Raw genomic sequence first — 21095 nt, 5'->3', positions numbered from 1 at the left:
ATCAGCAAAAGTTTGAGACAAACTATTTGAAAGTCATTTACAGCAGCATACGCACGCCAATCTAGGACTATAGAGTGACTCAAGTCATCCGCCTTCAGCAAAACGTGGTATTTTCACAAACACACTTGGCCCCGGTTGCTCAAAGGGTGGCTTACACTAACCACTAGGTAAATCTGTATTCAGTGTACAGCGCAGTACGTTTTGTTAACGCTTAACCGCTGGATAGCGATTTATCCGTTGGTTAGCGTTATCCGCCCTGATGAAGGCCCACGGCCCAGTACCGAGTATAAACCTTGGGATAAGCATCTTAAGCGACCAAACCGTACTATAAACGATAAAACCTTAGCCATTGTCATTTCACAGAATGAAATTACGCCCAAATTCGAATTTACATGCTATATCCTATAAAACTTTAAGAAAAGACTGTCAGTGGAACAACCTGACTCCCACTTTTCCTCTCTCCTATGTATTTGGCTGAGCGCTTAATACACAGTCTACTGTTGTAAAGTAATTATACTATCAGTCAAAATCAGCCTCACTAATGCATCGGCTGGTTGCCTTCCAACGATCCATACACCACCACAGTTGAAATCTGTAGCCTCACGACTACCGTTTGTCTCCAACGATGACATTTTTTGTTCCTGTTTTTGACAACTTCAGCTCTTCGTTCGCGGAATTCCATTTCCGCATTATCGTCGCGTTCGTCAAGCTGGGTTTTTTACAAGTTCATACCAATCATGCCTTGTCCTTCTCCTTGTAAGTCATTGTGAGGAAGAGGCAAAGCCAGACAGCAGGATAATGACAATTGTAGGTTTTTGCGCCACTCCTTAAATTATTCTATTTTTTTTTTTTAATTATTGAATTTCTGAATTCTGCAAAACAGTTTGTTGGATGTAAGACGTTGAGCGAGGTTTTGAGTTCTACTCCAAATATACTTACGGTAAGTCTTTGAAAGTCCACAGAATTCTGACGTTTTTATCGTAAATTGCAAAACAGAAACCAAAACAGAAAAAAAAACTAACTAAGCAAAGAAATAAAGTAAAAGCCGCGCTTAATATTCTGGGGTCTAGTAAAAGTAGCTCGCTTGATTACATCTTTTCGGTATAAGAAAGACAAAATTTTTACACCTGCCATAACCCAGATTACGGCAAACAACGAACTATCTCAAGTTCAAAACACTCATTGAATTTACCTACAAGGCCTTTCCTCGCCATTTAAAACTGAGCAGAGATAAATCTGCAAAGGGTGATTGTCGAAGGAAGCGAATAATATTTTCCCGTAAATCATTAACTTTTCCGAAGAAAAAAATTGTAGTCCTAGTCATTCAGCTCGAGTTTGTTTGCCGCGCCGGTGGGGCACTGATATTCTGCGTCCATGCGCTTTTTTACCAAGACGCTCTCTAATTGACAGGTGTCAGATCATGACAGATACTTATCAAAAAATGTTTCAAAGCTTGCTTCGAAGCCTACTAGATCACTGCTATCATTGCAGAAAGGAAATGTTTCGGTGGATCCTCATTCCTTAATTTCCATAACCCATCTTTTCAAAACGCAGCAACGTAGTAGGAATAGCAGGGAAAGTAGCAGATGCAGCAGTTGATGAAAACATGAAGACTCAACGAATCAACAAGAAATTGTCGGGCAAGTACGGGCACCCAGAGACACCAGTGAAAAAAAGGAGGGAAAGAACATCATGTAAACAAAACAGCAGCTCAACAGATGGGCAGAATATTTCGAGGAGCTGCTCAACAGACACAGACCAAGTCTAGTAAAACCCTCCGGAGACTCAGTCTGCAGAATACAACCTCCCTATAGACTGCAGAAAGCCAACCAAAGAGGAGGTTAAGACGCCCTTCCAGCTTCTGAACGGAAACGCTTCAGGACCTGGCAGAATACCAGCAGAAGCACTGAAGGTACAGAGGAAATCCTTACCCCTTGTTTGAGAAGATCCGGGAAGAGGAAAAAGTACCTACAGACTGGAAGGAGCGATATCTTGTCAAGTTGCCAAGGAAAGGAGACATCAGCAACTGCTCCAACTACAGAGGAATAGCACTTCTCTCCGTGCCTGGAAAGGTCTTCAACAGATTCATTCTAGGAAGATTAAAGGACGAAATGGACCCAAAACTGAGAAACCAGCGAGCAGGCTTCCGAAGGTAAAGATCGTGCGCTGATCACAGAATGTTGGCGTAATTACGGCCCTGAATTATTCGGATTAATAGGCTGCTACTTATGCTGGGCGATAGGTGCACTGCTGAAAAGTTAATAGTTTAGGCTACAACAGAAATGGTAGTAGCAAGTTAGAGCTAGGACCAGAAATTTGGTCATGAGAGATTAAGGAAAACAATGCGTTTTAATTTTGAAAGGAAAGAGGGAAATGTTTGATGAACAATCCTAAAATTGAATTGAAAGAAAAGAAATAGTATGCACTAGATGAAGAGTTAAATTCAATTTAATACACAGATATGGCCGCCTTTTCATGGTTTGTACACCCCATTGTATCATCTGCGTAATCTGGTACATTCCCCTCGTTTATGAGTCGACGATAGTCACCTCTGAGAAATGCCAAGCAGCCTCACATGCTAATCAGCAATACCAATTTCTGTGTAATTTCTTTGTTCTAATTTATTACTGATTATTTAATCCAAACTTTTTTCCTTCTCTGTCCAATCTTCTTATCCATTCATCAGAACTTTGGTTATTTTGGACAAGTTTACCAGCTATTCCCTTCAACTCTTAAATACCGACTAATTACTTTCACAATATCGAAAAAGGTTCCCAACAAATTTGAAACCACAAACGACAGGGATTGAAAACAGAGACAAACTGAAGACATAGTTTTTGCTTTCAGGATGAATTTCAATTAACGCAATATCTAAATCGGCCTTCTTTGCTTCGACAATTTGCACTCCATTGCAGATCATTCCCAAATATCCAAACGCCAGTCGTAGCCTTCATCTCTTTTAAATAATTCGTGTGCGGTACTCATCAAACAAAACAGACTGAGAAGATCACAACTCTCCACCAAAGCAAACGAGCTTACTTTTCGCCCGGAGGAGATCCTACATCTAACCCGGCTTTGTTGTCGGAAATCTCTTGTCGATCCGCCTCTTCTGAAGACGGTTTGAGTCCCCTAATGGTCAGATCATACACGACTTCCTCGATTTTCTTCAGATCATATTTGAGTCCATCAAATTTTTTTCTAAGAGAGTCATTTTTAAGGTTCAAAAGTCTGAAGCCGGCGTCTAGTTCAGCCACAAAGGCAGCTATTCGGAAAGGCCGGCCATAGTCGGCTGATGTGACACTGTTCACTGCAAACCGTGACTGGAACAAAACAAAATCAGTGAGATGGAGGGAAGACGAACTGAATGCACATTTTAAATGTATCTGAATCAGTTTTGAAAATTAAAGTGGCCTTAACGAGTTTATCAACTTTAAGTAATGTATTAAAATCATCGCAGAACAGACGCTACAAAAGGAGACAACATATCAGTACATGACAATCATGAACATGAACCCTGACAGACTCTTTCTTTTGAAAGTTGTACTGAAAATTCAACTTGACTTTATATGGGATTGGTGTTTTTCAAAATATATCTATTGTGGAGATCAACATAGTCCTATTTTCCTTTTAAATTCAAAGTGAAAATTAATAGTGTTTTATAATACATGTATTTTCCACGAAGTTGCAAGCAAACTCTATATACATGTTGTGACGTTCCTTCTTCTGCTCTATCCCTTAAAATGGCAGGAATATTAATTATACGCAGAAGAAAATTCAAAGGCTTTTGCCTTTTTTTTTACGAGGTATATTTAAAAGCAGATACTTTTCCGGCTAGGGTTTTGTCAGAGAATAGCCCCTAACTCCTTAGGATGCGCTAAAAAATGAAGTGTCCCACACCAGTCAAATACAATTTTGAGAAACTTATAAGACTAACCATCTCATTAGCAAGTAGAAGAAGGCCGGTGAGAAAATCATCCAGATCGATATGAAAACCATCCGTTGTTCTGTCTACTTGAACTACAAGGACAAGCATAAACACATAATTAGCAAAGATTAAGAATAAACTGTGGCTATGTAATTTCAGGGACTTTATTTGAAATTTGGAGTTCCTCAGTTCAATCCTATGTATTGAGCCATTTCCGTGATGCAAATATGTCGTGGGCAAAATTGCAGCAAGGATAAACTGTGCACTCGAACAAAATGGCTCATCCAGCCTGTGCTTATTCTGTAGCATGAAGTCGGACTAGGAGTACTGTTTCTCCACGTGGATGCAATGCCAGTCCATCGCAAGTAAAATTTAATCTTAGCTTTCTCGCATCTGCGTTCGACCTGTAAATGTCGTTTGCATCTGCAAGAACACTCGGGTCGCACACGTGAACCATCCCTTACAGGTCTGAATCACAGTCACCTACCTCCAAGCATTTCTGCTAATTCTAGCCGAGTGATGAGTCGTTCACTCTCCAGGTACACAATAAAACCACCAAGAAAGGCAAACCTTTGGCTAGTAAAGCGCCAGTGATCACAGAATCTGCAACGAAATTGATACGAACAAGGATAACATGTAGTGAGGGCCTATATCTAATTAACATCAGTGTTACATTTTACATTGGAGCTATCCTCTTTAAGTTTTGTTCTTATTATAGATAAATGTGAACAGTAGCCTAAAAGCAGCGATCACGAGTGTCTTTAACTCTAAGGAATGGAATTCTGTATCCTTTCCAAGAGGCCTAATAACAATATCCAGTTGTCCTTGAGGATATTTTAAGGCTTCAGGAAATTAAAGAGACTAAGAAGATTAGGAAAAGGGAAGGACAAGGATATAACGAGAACGATAGAACAACGAAAACGACAACAACAACAATGAATGACGTTAAATTCTACATGGAGTGAAAAGTCAGGAGGTAAAAGAAACAATCAAGTATGGATTGTCCTAAAATATATCACAGCAACAGCAACAACAATCCTTTATTTGTGCTCTTCAGATTTTGAGAGGAAAGATAACAAATAAATGGAAATAAAAACTATATTAAAAATGACACCTATGCTAAAGAATATGCAATGTGAGTCTCAAGATGAGAAAAATCAAATGCAGTGTACCAGAGTGAGTGTCTTTCCACTATGGTTACCCTTAAATGATGCATGTGAAAAAATACACTTCATGTTGTGACAGCTGATTACAGTTGTCCGCCTAAGAAATTTCCTCTGTTTTTAATTCCATATTTCCCACAGGGCAAAGGTTAAGTCTTTACTTAATAAGCCCTGCCTGTCATATGACTGACCTGTAATACTGACCAGAAGGTATTTTCTCCACAAGATTTTTGTATTGAGACTTCACTGTAGTCAACATTTCCCTGCTTTTTGCACAAATCTTCTCTATGGCTGGATGAAAGAGTAAAATAAATCCAAAATTCTCCCTGAACTGTTGGTATACATCATTAGACTGACAATAAGATGTTAATAAACAAAAATAAATTCTTAATTTCTACAAAAAAGGATATAACATTTACATGTCCTTATCACACAATACCATGTTCCAAGAATTAGTACCCATTGACTGAGCAGTGGGGCAGTAGGGGAAATATTTGGCTCTACAACAAAAAGTATCTACTGCTCACAGTGCAAGGTCCATATGTCACAACCAAGGTCTGTGAGCAGAACAGCCCTAACAAACTCTGTCAAGAGGTATTTTATCCTATGAAAACCATTCCTGTCAGGTTAAATTTCACCAAAGTTCAAGTATAAATAACAAAAAAGAAATGATGCTATTCTGATCACCTTCTTCATAATACAAGAAATATCTACTTGACAATATTGAAACAAAATAAGCAAATCAAGATACCTTCTGGGCCTGGGGATTGATGCACTGCTTGCAAAACAGCCAGTATTTCTCTTGCAGACTGTTCCAAGTCTCTAGTCACTGTTTTGATTTCCTAAAAAAGGGGAATTTGCAAACAGTGCTGCAAGTTCACTAGAAAATATTTGTTTTAAAAACTGAACATTTTCATTATCTTACATGGATGTCTTATAATGTATCATCTCTGGCTTGCTAGTGGTATTTCTTATTAAAAAGAAGTCTGCAGATCATGCTAGAAACAGCTCCATGGACTCATGCATGCAAAGATACAGCTCGTGAGTAGAAAAGCTATGTTTCTGAAGTAATAGCATGGAAAAGATCATGCATGCATTTAGCATACTCTGCAGACTGGTTGTTCAATTGAACTTGAAAAATCAAATTTCCACCCTTAAATTCTTGATATTCATGTAGTTTCCCCCTTCCCAGTTAGTTTTTTATTAACCCATGTTCTCCATAATATTATACATTTTGCAAGGTCTGAAAGGACCTTACGAGCCTCTTAAGTTGGTAGTCATTTCCTTTGTTCACGTGACCTTAATGTTTGATTCAGGGTGATAGAGTAATTAGATGCAAGTCACTCTTAATGGTCAAAGTGTTGTCAAAGGCATTAAAAACCCAGGTCATGCGGATTCCCGATTTAGAGGCTAACTAATCTGAAAAACCAACCAAATCTTCAAAACAACAATTTTTCTGACGAGTAATTCTTTGTATTTCTATGGCAATAGGAGAAGTAAAATATATAACATATAGCCTGGAACAGCTTACAACACCAACTTTATTACTAAGCACGTGCGCATCAGTTATTGATTTGCTTTAACTTACAACACTTTTCCACAAAATAAAGTTAAACATCAAAGTTCCCTGAGACAGCGAGACCTTCGAAAAGCTTACCTCTCTTATCTCTTGGTCATTGGACAAGTAATCTTGGAATGACGCAAAGAGGGGTATAACAGTATTTCCTTCTGAGTTCATTGTCGTGTCCCTTTGTTTAGCCTCCATTTTGTTGAGTGCTCGTAATATGCTGTACAGCGGTATTCTGCCTAATTTGCTTGCACATGTATGCACATTTGTTGCGATTTCAAAATGGCGTCCTTGCCAACCGATATGGTTTGTCAAAGTTTCATCTTCTTTTCCCGAATCTGTGACTTCATTTATTAACAAAAGACGGTTTTTGCATGATGGCAAACACGAGGCCACAAAAACTATCAACAAATAAGTCAGGAAGCAATTCGGTATGTTCTTGTTTCGGTGATATTCAAATTTATAACATTTTACATTTAGAGGAATCTTCAAAACTGAAAAAGTCATCAATCTGTATCCATGAACTATTTTCAGTCAAGTGTGGCTCTTGCTGCTGTAGCTCTTCAAGACCATATGACTCGCTCCCTTTCCCTCCAAGATCCATTCAAGAAAAAGAAAATCAACCATAGTTTACCAACTGCATCTAAAAAGAGGACAACCAAGGCCGTTGTAAACCGTGATGCCAAAGACGATCAGGACAAGAAAGAGTACGTTCTCGATCCAAAACCACCACCCCTTACCCTAGGTATGACTGAATATTGATGTATACCACAGGTCACCCAAGCTGGCACAACCAGCCTACACAAATATGTAAATGTATTTACGTTGTGCACTTATATATAATAGGCAACATATTAACTCCTTTTAGTAAAGCAAACTAAACTGGCTTTTTTCTTCACTTCCTCTGAATTATGTGAGTTTTCTCGATTGATTTATAACTATTAGGTCTGTTTTAGTTTCCCTGCCTTGTCATTTGCCCTTTGCCCTTTGCTTTGGACAGAAACATAGGCATGTAAGAGTGTTCACAACTTTACTTGTTTACTGAGGCTCAGTGAGTAAGCTTGGATTTCCTGTGCATACTTATACAACTAGGACATTCTGACCACAACAGGTGTCTTATTCACTCAAACAATACCTTATGACACTTCATGGGTAAAACTGGTAACTAGTTTACTGTCTGTTGATGTTGGCATGGACTTGACAACCTGTGCTCATGTAAGATCACCTCAAAGCCATAAATGTATATAGCAAGGACTGGCCACTATACATGTACCTCACACCTGAGAATTAAACACACTACATCATCTTTAACAAGCATTCAATGAAGTTATTCTTGAAGTGCCCTAAAAGCTGGCAATCCACAGGATTGTGCTTTTGTTAAGGTTTTACATGTACTTGCTACTGTAGCTAATTGATTTTACATTTGAATTACTGAGAACTTGTTGCTGGGTTGGCAAGAATTCCAAATAAAGTTGACATCTAGTAATGGCAACAAACTTCTTAGCTCAGAAACTTGGCCTTGTTGAGGCTCCAGGACTTCTTCTGACGGACAAAGAATGGAAAGAGGTTAAGAAGAAATCCAATGAAAGACAGGATTCTAGTCAGCCATGTGTAATCTGCAAAGAAGACTTTGGTTTACAACAGCAGGTAATGTGTGTTATTTCCTAGGTGAACCATGCTATAATGTATTACACAGACTGTCACAGACATACATGTTGACAATCTCATTCATACATTTATTTAATACTTATTGTAAGTTATAATTATCTCATAACTTTTCTCTTTGACAGAGTACATGTTTTACAATAATTAAGAGTCTTAGCACTTTAGAAATATAAAAGTACTCTCTGATAATAATTTATAATCAGAAGGAACAAAGGTGATAGGAAAGATGCCACAGTTTTTGAGACTATAAGTTTTGCAAAAGCTATGACAAGCCAAATCTAATTGCTGAAGAGTTTGTAAGCAAATTTTTGTCCTAATTTATATGCTCCTAAAAAACTTATTGTAGTATTTCATAGTTGTGATGTACTGACTTCTTATCCCTGAAGCATTTTGGAATTTAAACCTGCTGTTTTTCTTAACCCTTTAATTCCCAGAAGTGATTAACATGAAACTTCTCCCTGTAATATCCATACATTATTCAGCAAACAGGAAATGAGAATACTCAAACTTATCTGATAGAAGCTGCTATCTTGATCAAGCACCAAGCTCTCATAACTAATTTACAAGGAAATGTGTTGCAGCTAGAGGGGAGAATTAACAATCAGATCTTGGGAGTTAAAGAGTTAAAACTTTATGCCGTAGAGTTTTGCTTCATGTATGATTACTTGATGATATCTAATATAGTTGAAATGGGTGATATATTAAAAATGTACATTTTCTTGAATTTTAGGTTTTGTTGTCATGCAGTCATGTTTTTCATAGGGTAGGTTTTGAGAATATTGCAATCACATGAAGCTTTCTATGAATATCATTTTTATTACACATGCAAAAACTGAGCTTGTATTTTCCTTTAAAAAATTTTGGAATGTTCATCTAAAGATACACTGAAGGTATTTCACAGAGAAAATCAAGAAAGTGTCAAAACCAGAAATATTATTTTGCAAATGTTTTTGTGAGACTCAAGGAAAAGCCAGTCAGGCATGAATAAACTACATGTTAACATCAGGTTCATGAATGTCGAAGGAATTGTAGTATACTAATATTTACCTTAATTATGCCTTTTAGACTTGTCTTGAAGCATTTGAAAAGTTTTCTGGGCGCAAATCTTGTCCCATGTGTAGAAAAGAACAGTACCAAAGAAGGATTATCCATGAAGGTGCCAAGGAGTACAGAGAGAAATGTGCAACAAAGTACTTGTTTGATCTCACATAGTAATGGCTTCAGCACCTCAGTCTTTGCATTCTGAGCAGTTTTTAGTGACAGATTGACAGTTTGATCCCTCTGATGGTCACTTGACAAAAAATCTTTTTCAATGTGCTCACACATGACTCATCAGAATTCTAAGCAAATGGTAGAAACCAAACAGCTTCTGGAGATGGTGCAAGTGCAGACACAATGGTCACTGCTGAATTCTGTTCATAAATTCCAAATGAAGGCTTCCACAGCCGTTATTTTAGCACAAGAGTTACCTTAACCTTTCAAGGTTTTCAGCACTATGATGTCCTCTGCACTTATCAATCGCCCAAAAAAACATTTTTATAACATACTTCTCCTTTAAATTCAAATACTATGTATTGATTCGTTCATTTTACTCATTAATCACAGAAACTTGTATAATATTTATTTAACATAACCTTTTTCGTTCAGTCTCAGTACTAACTGTCTTGCTTTTGATCACCAATCAGGATACAGTCTGCCTGGCGTGGCTACATTGTGCGGCAGTGGTACAAGAGGTTAAGGCAAACAGTGCCACCAAAAGACCCCAAACTTAGAAAGAAGTTTTACGAAAACAAGGTATTTACCTGTTACTTCGTGTTTTTTGGAATTTATTTAACCGAATTGTGCCATCAATAGATAGACCCCATCAGTCAGTGTTTCTTTCCCTCTAATTCACACCAATTCATCCTTGATAGTGACGAAACAATTAAGCTACAACATTTTGCCTCACTCTCAATATGCACCTGTTTTGTTCAGTTAGTGGGAGCACCAAACTTGGGTTTAGGAGACACTCGTTCGAATCCCGTCGAGGCTTGAATTTTTTTCAGCTGCACTCTTTTTAACAAATATAGTTTTTTTTTTTCAATTTGTCGTGCAGGGAAAATTATTTAGAATAGACAGGAACACAAAAGGCCTAGGCTGCTTTTTTCACCTTTCATTTACGCAAACAGAAGTCCGTTTATATATCAAACGGATTTTAAAATTTAGTCATTTAGGATGGTTTTTTAACGTCTCTGCAATATTCTTATTCCAGTTTCAAGATATCACCGACCGTCTCCTTCAATCAATGGAAGCTAGTAACCAGAGTGTTGATAATTTGTTGTTGGAGATCGACCAATCCATAGCCGCTAGTCGTGACACGATGAGGTATGCACACAACTCAGATGTAAAGTGCCCACCCCATCCCTCCCTTTTTTCTGCCCCCCCTCCCCCCCCCCCCCAGCTCGAATCGACTTCATATGTGGAACCTCTCGCAAACTTACCTACTTTGTTATTAATTTTACTGCTTTTAGTTTTATCTTATGGAAGGCGTTTATTAATTCCCTAGACAATTGAACGAAAACAGTGAAGACACATCAACCGAGACAGACTGGGATCAAGTCCAACTTCAAGTATGTTCAATCAGTAAAAGTGTCCGGTCTCTCTCGTGCTCGATAGAGCGTAACGGATGTCATTTTTGCCCTTTGTTGTTATTGCTGGTCAACCGCTCTCTGTTCAACCTTCAAACCCGGAGAGTGACCTGCATCTAATTTCTCGTTTCAGTAATACTACTGAATCATTCATTAAGATCATGAGAATAACGAAAGTGATCACCAACCTGAGAAGTTTTTCAAGTGTTAAGGAATTCTCCATGTCAATACCAAAGAAAATGTATCGAGAAGGGTATGGAGAATATTGATGCTGATATTAGGTTTAACGCTCGTTTTTTCCACTCTCAGGCCGTTCAGAGAAGTGTCACTGACTGTCCGATCTGTATCATGCCACTCACTGACCAAGGACTGTACCGGAAAAACCCTTCATCACGGCCCACTGTTCTTCTGTCTTGTTCACACGTGTTCCATGCCACATGTCTGCAGGCTTTTGAAGAATTTTCCTTTGAAAAACGCCGCGTGTGTCCTGTTTGTCGGTCTTCTTACCACAAGAAGATAATGTAGAGGCCATAAAAAGGAAACTCTTTTACACAGGACGATCATAGACTCTAGGAAATAACTTGTATAACTTGGAGAGGACGTTTAGAACAATTTCTCGTATTAAATTATTTTATAGTAAACGCAGGACTTAATGTGACTTTTGAATGGTTCCCCACTATAATACCACGCAGTCAATAATAATAATAATGATAATAATAATAATGATAATAATAATAATAATAATAATCTGTCTTTAATAAATCAGGAACAACAAACGTGTAACTTTACAATATGAGAAAATTATAAATATAACTAAGAATATATGAAAAATTGTAACATTGTAACATTATGAAGTTGCTTATAGACGGTGAATTTAATTGAAGAAGCATTTGTTCAGGAAACAATGCTTGAAGATTCTCATTGAGTTTCCTTAAACCTCCTCTTCACGAAAAAACTCGGACCAAAAACAAAACGAAGAGGGGGCATATATCGAAAGTTTAAAGCTTGACGGTGGACGTTACTTGTACTAGAGCAATAGCCGGGAATCGAGCCAGCTTTGTAACTTAATACTTCCAGTTCTTAGCATCGTGAGTCTCCTGAGACGGCAGATAGAAATATATAACTAACGTAAATGTGCTAAAATAACTGACCAATTAAAACAGTTTGTTCTTCTCGTGCGGAGAAAGACACAGAGAAGTACTGTGCAAATAAAGATAAATACTGTGCAAATTAGTGATGAAAACTGTTCATTAACTTTGTATATGATCGATTAGTAGAAGCGGGTTTTGTTTTCCTGTAGAAAACGAAATTGTGACAAAAATAGCATGCAGTGTAGTTGAGAATCCACCGAATAAGTCTTAACGGAGATATTTCCTTTTGCCACGCTCTGTAGATTGTTTCCCTAAAACTGAAACCATATTTATTACAATCAAAATTAATTAATTATGTATTCCACGGTCCTTGATTTCGGAAGTGTTTGTTTAGCGAATTCAATTGACCCTTGATATTTCAATAAAACCAACCAGTGCTTATTACCTTTTGTCAACTCAACTATAAAACCACGTGTTTACATAACAATGACCAACAATGCCTACCTAAGTGTTTGAATATACATCTCACCATGGCAACATCTCGCTGTGTGGTTTACAAACAGTAAACGTGCTAGTTTTACAATAACGAAGTAATTGATAGAAGTACTGCAAGGTCGACGCAAAATGTCCGACGACAGACTGTTTGCGACGAGTTACAGATATGAAGTACGCAATCCGAACGCAAAGATGCTACAAAAAGCACTAACTCTGCAGAAATCGAGGATTGAGGTAAAACTATTAGGGGACAAACTAACGGTTACTTATTCTGTTTGATATAACTGAAACTGCTCGTGTTTCTGTTAGTTTCTCTCAGAAAGGCAACTTAAATTTCTGTCAAAACTGTCTGTGATAGTGGTAGTATAGAAAAGATATATACTCCTAGATACCAGACTTTGTCATTCGGTAAGATATCGATCTATTTAAAAGTGAAATTATCTCAATTACCTGAGACTGGAAATCTAGGTCAGTTTCACCACTAATTACTGCTGTTACCTTGATTTGTTAATAGACAGATGAAAAAATCGCGCATAGAACAGAGGTTGAAAACTTGTGAGTAATTTTCAATATGTTTCCTGAATAATGTTTCCAACGCCTTGTAAGTCCTGGATTATAACATCGTAATTAATTTCTGGTCATTTGAGGTCTTTAAGTGAATTAGACAAGCATGTAGGTGTTAAAAAAAGGTAACTAAGCATTATCAACTGAGCTGATAACATAAATCAGCTACCGTAAAGAGTTTCAAAGCTGAAATTTCGAGCGTTAGCCTCTCGTCTGAGCGCTCCTTCATCCCATCGAGCGTTAGTCTATCGCTCTGACGAAGGACAAACGCTCGAAACGTCAGCTTTGAAACTCTCTGTGGTGGCTAATTTACGTTATTATCTCAGTTGATAATACTAAATTACACTGCTATACTCTCCCACCGAGGCAGCACCGCAGTTTCTTTAGAAACCTACCACCTTGAAAAAAAAAAAGTGAACGCGGGAGTTTGTTGAGATGGAAGATTTTTAGTCGCCTTTTTCCAGAAAACGACTTTCACACACTAAACTTAATTAATTTCGCGATAGCCAGCGTCGCTCACCGACACAAGACGATGAGGTTACTAAACTACTACCGTCATGGGACGTTTAGGAAAAATTAAACATAATGCATGTAAAACGTTTCCTTTGAAGTGAAATGCCCACATTGGCAGAATTTCTATATCTTGCCACATAAGCTCCGCACAGTTTCAATGCTCCAATTTTTTCCTGTTTTCAGTCAGTCGTTCTCCTAACTTTACCGATTTCTTTTTTAGAGTTTCAAGTGAACTGGAAAGAGCAAGGTGGTTCAGTTCTCTTGAAGAGGTAAGGCAAGCCTTTGTCAGGTATATCAAACTCAATTGAATTTTTAGCAGTTATCATAAAACTTCCTATGTTCCGACCCGTTCTCTAAAAAGGGAAACCCACAGACGCTAGATATGAGTGCATTACGCGGGCCGGGGGATTGGTACTGGTTACCGGTTACTAGCTTTGTTCCTCCTTCACTTATGGATGTAAAGGATGTTCGTTTGTTGTGTGTCTTGGAAAGGTACCTGAGGGGAAGGGTAGGGGAAAAGGTCGTTGTAGTAATGTAATGCACTGCACCTCACACCCCAACCCGAGATTGAAAATCAAGTAGCAAAGCTTCAGAAATTCAATATTTAAACGAGGGAGTAGGGAAAAGCGAGCTGAAAACGAAGTTGGGAAAACAGTCCACAACTTTCTCCAATCTTTCCGCCTCTTCTTTCGTATTATTCCTACTCCTGCAATTGCACCGTAGTTTGTGGTTGAGTGTACATCCAAAAAAAGGAAAATGTTTCTCAATTTACGAGTTGCTTTACATTCACACCCTGTCACACTCTGGTCACGGGTTAGTCACTGCTAGCTAGCTTTCCGCTCTTGAAAAAGGAACATTTGATCACAGGTGTTCCAAAAAGTGACAAAAAAAATTCCTTAACTGACGTAATCTGTTGTAGGACAGTGAAAAGCGGCGCCAGAAAAGCGAAAAAGAGCTTGCCTACGATGAACTAAAGATGGCCAACGAACAATTCATAAAAGTATGTTTCTACATTGTTGTATGAACTGCAAGAAAAAAATTCCTTTCTCGCTCACATGCTGTCGCCAACTTAATGATTTCTTGCTTTTTCGTTTTCCGAAAAGTATGCCACTGAAACATATAGTGTGTGTTTCACGGTACGTATGGTCCTTTTTAAACCAGTTAACCCCTTAGAATGGTTAATTAAATAATCACCAACTTAAAAAAACCTTAGTTCTCAGACAAATTATCCTATATAGTACCACAGAAAACTCCCAGAGCATGGAATGGACAACATGCATACCTATATTCAAATAGTAAAGCTGCTTCTGGCGAATGAGCTCCAGCCCTCTGCCGTGATTATTTTAAACTTCTCGTCTCGTTTACTTATTTTTCGCTGATTCAGTCATTTCGTTTCTTTGTTTGAATGTTTGATGTATCTCTTCTCTTCTACAGATTCGCCGTGCTCGACTTAAAAAGTTGTTAACAGAGGAAAATATCCAATACGAGAAAGAGCTCAATGGTTTCGGAAAAGCCTTCTACAAGAAAAGAATTTAAGCCTACTTTAGCGTTGTTAAAAAGATTCCGCGCACCTTTGGCTTATAAGTTAGATCTATCATCAATCGTCTTATTACTACATGTTATTATATCATTAGATAGCTTCAAAGTAAATAACCGAGATTTTTTTCTCAAACCCGTAAGACGAAAACGAACTAGAGTATTATGGTTTATTGAGAATCTTAACGGTCAAATCCAGAGGTCAACATATCTCCGAAGGGCTTCCTTGCGAAAAGACTATTAACCAACTGTTCCTCCCCCATCAAAGAGCGACATCTCCTCAATATGCAACAAGAAGCGGACGAAAGGTTATTTCTCTGGCGTGAAGTGTGACCCAGCCCCTTCTCGTCATTCCACACTATGTGTTTGCCCATCCCCCTCCTCCCTTACGTTATTAGGACCGTGCGGAAAAAAATAATACCGTTGGTAATCGATTGAGAATGGCTTCTTTACCTGACTTTTGCTGCAGGTTGTGTTACATGATTGCATGATTGACAGCCAGGTTTCCTTCTGCTGCTGATTAGACGGATCAATATCAGTATCTGGGCAACTGCCCACCTACCCCTCCCCTAACCCAACATTAACCTTAAGTTGTTGTCAATTGACTGTTGTTGAGTTAGGGGAGGGGTAGGTGGGCAGTTGCCCAGATACTGATATTGATCCGATTAGACAAAGTCCCCATGAATAGTGGATTGTCGAGTGTCAAATGCATTGGGCAGGGGAGGGGAGGGAAGGGGGGTAGTACTACTGATGCTTGAGCAGACCACTCTGCACCACTGATGCATTGAGATGCAGCAGAGGAGATAGCAAGGTCTGCAAACATGGGCATATGCAGTGTTATGAGTATTAGTAGATACCACACTAATAAATAATGCTTTTCACACACCCTGATCAGCTAGTTTGGAGGTGAATAACAAGCACTTTTCACCTCCAAGCTGAAGATAAGACAAAATTGGGCATAAGGAGTATAATTTCTGACCATTTTTTTTGTAAAGGAAAGAAATAAACTGATATTTTACATATTATATTTTTTACAACCTTTATTTACCTTGTTTGTCTGCCCATTTTAATGTCTCCAACATACCAACTTAATTGTCTTTTAAACAAAACATTATTTTACAATCTAAAAGTTTTTTTATTTTTCCTGGTACAGTTGGTTTAACCATGTTGGTATTTTTCTGTTTCCAAACTTCCTTGTACTTAATAAGTACCAAAAATTGAAAATATTCCTCAATAGATCGACCAAATCTCTGGTTACTTTGTACCTTCCATCATGCATTTAAGTGACCAAAAAAGAAAAAAAAACAAAATACTTGCCCATAGATTAACTCTACCAAGTCGTTTTATGTAGAAACTCAATTTTCAACTTTTCAACCTAAGGTCTTCGTGAAATATAGAAAAATATGTATTAATATACAAATACATATTTGTTTTCAAATTCACTTGTATTTAGTAAGTATCAAAAACTGAAAATATTCCTAAAAATATCAACCAAATCTCTGGGTACTTTGCACCTTCCATCACACGTCTTAGTGACCCAAAAGAAAAAAAAATTTAAATTTTTTTCCCATGGGTTGACTCTACCAAGTTGTTCTATGTGAAAACTAAATTTTCAACTTTTCCACCTAAGATCTTTATCAAATATTGAGAAATATATTGAAATGTATATAAATACTTTTAACCACTCAAAAATGATCAAGCAGCTTCTGAGTGGAAGACTGTAGACTATGAGCAATCCTTCTTTTTCCCTTCTTTATGGTAAAAGAAAAAAAAAAAAGAAAAAAATTCAAGGCATGCACCTCACTTCCAAAGTTCCAAGTGCTGCCCCAACATCAATTATTTGCACAACGGATTTCCCAAAAAGGAGGAACTGATTATAGTTTAGAATGGTGGTGGTGGTTCATTCAATCAGTGTCCACATCAAGCCTTCGATATTGACTCTTATAGGCTAGAAGCAGAGGAACACAAACTGCAATGCCACCTACACTGACCCAGTTCATCCATTGGACATTAGACATGGGAAACATGAAGGCTGCATCAAACACAAATATAACTGTATTACCCAGAACAAGGCCTATGCCGGCAGATGTCCCCTCCCCCACAGGGTAAACACACTCCATAATAAGCTCAAACAGAAGTGGAATTGTGCAGTTAAAAAACAACCCACTGCAGATAATTGAAGCAAATAAAAGCTCCTGGGAAAAGGGCAAGATTTGAGAACAGGTCAGAGTGAAGATCAGCTGCATTATAGTAGTGCCAGTGAGAAGACCCACAAGGATTTCCTTAGTCCACCGCTTTATGATATCTGCCGACCTGACAACAAAGGAAAGAGACTTGTGACAAAAGATAACCAATTGTAATAATTAACTTCTTTGTTACCGACTTAGTTACTACCCAAGAGCCGTACAAAAATGACGGCCAATATTACCCTGTACAGCTAGAGCAAACGAGATTAGGAAGTATCTAATTATATGACACAAGTAGCAAACTTGTTTCTTTTGAATTTTCTGGCTTTTATCAACAAATGTAGAAGGCTTATGACTGTTTCCTGGCTTGTATTTAGTCCAAATGAAAAAATCCCAACTGAGTAAAAACCAATCAGAATGTTCAGATTCACCTCAGGACTCTCTTGCCATATAATTATAAGCATTATAAACCTTTGGGTTAACTCCCAGAAGTGATTAACATGTAACTTCTCCCTATGATATCCATGTGTATTCTAGCAAACAGTTAATGAGAATACTAAAACTCATCAGGAAGAAGTTTTTATCTTGATCTTTCACCATATTCTTGTAACTAATTCACAGGGAATTGTGTAGCAGCAAGAGGGGAGAATTAACTATGAGACCTTGGAGTTAGAGGGTTAAACATAAAGAGATTCCAACCCCCCTGTTGTACCATTAAAAAAGTGATAAGGGGTGAAAATCTTCAAAGGGAGTGCAAGATTTCTTTTCTTTATCTACCTAAGATTAAAAATATTTCTTCAAAATTTACTAGGACTTTTTTTTTGGCTTTTACTCTACTAGCCTTTCACCCCTTCCCACCCCGATCACACTTGCTAATGGTTCTATCCCTTACCATATGGTATTTGAACCTAATCTAATGCAAGTCTCTTACTGAGAAGATGCATGGCAGCATGGAATGTAAATTTTGTTATATGCTCAACTCATAATGTCATAATGTAGTGTTTTAACAGGTTATATGGGCTTTTCCTGAAATGTGTCTTTTTGTTTACATGCTGAGAAAGAAAATGCACAGTGACATGGACAATCTTTGTAGTTTGTGGAAAATGCAGTACAAGGAAACATGTAACAGTGAATGTGGTGTAGTAAGGTTGAAAGGATTGAGATTAGCAAATAGCAGAACCAGAATAACCTGTAAATAATAAAATATAACCTTACAAAAACAAGGTTTTTACCTTGCAATAATAATTCCAGAAACAATTCCAGCTAAACTTCCACCAGTTCCCAGCAATCCAGAAGTTTTCTCATCAATTTTAAAAGGCTGAACAGCAAGGTCTAAAACTGATGACCAACCAGAATAGATGCCAAATGATGCTGCAAAAACAAAGATCAACAACCAATAGGACCAATTGGTTATCAGCATTTTAATTCCTTCTACATATCCAATTTTGGTTTGTTTTCTTGTTAATTGTGTTATACTTGGAGGAAGAGGTGGCTTAGAAGGAAAATAGATGGTAACACACAAAAAAAGAAATGCTGCAATTCCAATCTGTACATAGAAGTAATCCATGAGTCTGCCCTCAATGAACTTAACATCCTTGTCTGTCAAATTATGCTTGTTACCCTCAAAGGTATCATTTGTCTCAGGTATCATTGTGGGTCCAATAAAGAAAGCCAGGGCAGCTCCAAAATTAGCGGCCAGGGTACCAATGGCTGTAGCAGTTGTGCGTTCACTTGGAGGAAACCAAGTTGTTGACACCAAGGGTGGGGCTCCATTTGGTATAAAGCTTGGCAGCATTGCTATAAGATGGCCAATGAAAATTATGACAGTTCTTACTGTGAGGTCACAAAAAGGAATCACTTGAATTACTTTCCCAACCAGAAGCATTGTAGATGTGACCTGAACAGATAACCTTAAACCTGCAAAGAAGGAATACATAATAACAGTCAAATTTAATAAAATCATGAATTAACAGAAATCCATTTGGGGGAATGTGCTTCTTGCAAGGCTCAACCCTTTGACCTGACTTAGAGTGACTGGCACCTAATTTCTCCTTTTAATATTATTACCCCTAATCATACATTAACGTCACAAGAATATAAGGAAAATTGATCACCAACTAAAGAAGCTATCTATTTAACAAATAGACTCCAAGTTGCCATGCATCTCTTCAGTAATAGATCACAGATGACGCCAAAATGTGGTAAGAACAAAAAAGTGGCACACGAGGCACAGCCGAGTGTGTCACTGATGTTCTTACCACATTTTGACATCCTCTGTGATCTATTACTGAACAGACACATGGCAACTTGGAATCTATTTTTATTATATAATAAAGAATTAAAAAAAAGTTTCAATGATGATGTCATCTATACATCTGTCCTCCAATAGATCATAAGAGAGAACCAATCAGAATGCATGCATAACTGAGCTTATTATATAAAATAAAACACATTCTCCTTGTCAGCACCTTAAGAAATGTATATAGAAAAGTAAGGAGAATATGTATACTGATGTTAGGGTGTAAAGGGTTTAAGAATGGCTAAAAAAAAATGTAACACTTATGGTAGAGGAACAAATTTTCTACAATGAAAATAATTTGTGGAGAGTTGAGAGAGAGGACCTGAAATGGTCTAGGCCCCCTTTTTTTTAAGCCTGTCAACTTCTCATTCAACATTAGTCCAATTAGGTTCTTTTGTACAGAAAATGTCAATACATGGATGACTTGGAACCCAGGGTTGAGAATCAATAAAATCCTCATCTGATCAAAATCAATAAATATGAAGAGAAATTTCAGAGCTCATTACCTCAGAGAAAGAAGAGCAATATTCCACAGCCATCTCCTGGGCAACAGCTCAAGTTTGTTTGCGCTTTTGCAATCTGCTCTATTCAGTTTAAGAGACTCCAGGAACATTAAAAAAGTTCAGCGTGACATTAAGAACGATGACATTGATATTGACGTTTTTGAGGGAGCCATACACTTACACAAACTTGAGGACAAAACTCTATTAAACTCAGTTATGTACTCACCAAAATCGTCGCGGAAGTAAATAAGCAATTGATATGCCCTCTTCAAAAATTACGAAAGAGATTCTAACATTCATAAATACATATTAATTGCTTAGGGATTTTCAGTTTTTATGTCGGGTTACTCTTGCTTGGCATTTCGATGATTTTCCCCTATTATCTCAAAATTAAATATCTTGTTCCTCGGTAAACGATGAAACGATTATAACACCTTTACATGTGGGCGCAAGATTGTAAACAATTCATATAAAAACATAGGCTGAAGGTTTTCTTCTATTGAATTTTTTAAATGCATGTTATTTATGGAGCAAAATACCTTTCGTATCCATCAGCCACGTTGAAGGGAAAGCACCCATGATAGGACCGATCGCTCCCAGTGATGACAGCAAGAGAACTGTCCATTTTTCCCAACCGAACACAAGCCGACATGATCTTTGGATAGGACCCCAAGTGTTCCACATCATGTTCGATACCATCGAGGTTACCGTGAACACGAACAGCACATACCATCGCCTTTTGTATACTTTGCATGTTCTTTCGTTCGATGATGATATTTCTTTGTTTTCAACATCTGTCTGCCTATCAGGACTGACAATATCATCATCGTGCAAAGGCCTCCTGCTTTCGCTGTCCTCCATTTTTGCACACCCGGTGAGAATCTCGTTCCTGGGGGCCACGCTCCCCTGATCCCACGCAGGGTATCCTCGAGTTTTGTTTTGAGTAACCGCTAGGTCCCAA

General features: G+C 37.8%; 4 protein-coding genes across 4 annotated transcripts; 2 read left to right on the top strand and 2 right to left on the bottom strand.

Moving 5' to 3' along the window:
* Positions 1–2430: 2430 nt before the first annotated feature.
* Positions 2431–6926, bottom strand: LOC113682168 (translin). The gene is made up of 6 exons (XM_089182341.1): positions 6746–6926; positions 5840–5930; positions 5280–5379; positions 4413–4528; positions 3935–4017; positions 2431–3320 (listed from the first exon to the last, which is right to left on the bottom strand). Exons 1-6 carry the CDS (start codon positions 6851–6853, stop codon positions 3036–3038), a joined length of 783 nt encoding a protein of 260 aa, XP_089038467.1. The 5' UTR covers positions 6854–6926; the 3' UTR covers positions 2431–3035.
* LOC113682167 (RING finger protein 32) lies at positions 6924–12178 on the top strand. Its single transcript, XM_089182340.1, has 9 exons — positions 6924–7086; positions 7190–7400; positions 8160–8302; positions 9051–9083; positions 9386–9510; positions 10006–10114; positions 10572–10684; positions 10866–10929; positions 11257–12178. Exons 1-9 carry the CDS (start codon positions 7030–7032, stop codon positions 11470–11472), a joined length of 1071 nt encoding a protein of 356 aa, XP_089038466.1. The 5' UTR covers positions 6924–7029; the 3' UTR covers positions 11473–12178.
* A 391-nt stretch (positions 12179–12569) lies between these two features.
* Positions 12570–16169, top strand: LOC113671422 (uncharacterized). The gene is made up of 5 exons (XM_089182343.1): positions 12570–12767; positions 13048–13088; positions 13831–13879; positions 14530–14610; positions 15045–16169. Exons 1-5 carry the CDS (start codon positions 12663–12665, stop codon positions 15144–15146), a joined length of 378 nt encoding a protein of 125 aa, XP_089038469.1. The 5' UTR covers positions 12570–12662; the 3' UTR covers positions 15147–16169.
* LOC149040352 (solute carrier family 49 member 4-like) lies at positions 16169–21070 on the bottom strand. The gene is made up of 3 exons (XM_089182338.1): positions 20674–21070; positions 18565–19249; positions 16169–17459 (listed from the first exon to the last, which is right to left on the bottom strand). Exons 1-3 carry the CDS (start codon positions 20993–20995, stop codon positions 17051–17053), a joined length of 1416 nt encoding a protein of 471 aa, XP_089038464.1. The 5' UTR covers positions 20996–21070; the 3' UTR covers positions 16169–17050.
* Between the last annotated feature and the right edge of the window lie 25 nt (positions 21071–21095).

Source organism: Pocillopora damicornis, chromosome 9 (assembly GCF_964200805.1).
Source record: "Pocillopora damicornis chromosome 9, jaPocDami1.2, whole genome shotgun sequence".
NCBI classification, from domain to species: domain Eukaryota; kingdom Metazoa; phylum Cnidaria; class Anthozoa; order Scleractinia; family Pocilloporidae; genus Pocillopora; species Pocillopora damicornis.
The sequence above is the reverse complement of the archived record's forward strand: the minus strand, read 5'-3'. Positions and strand labels throughout refer to the sequence as shown.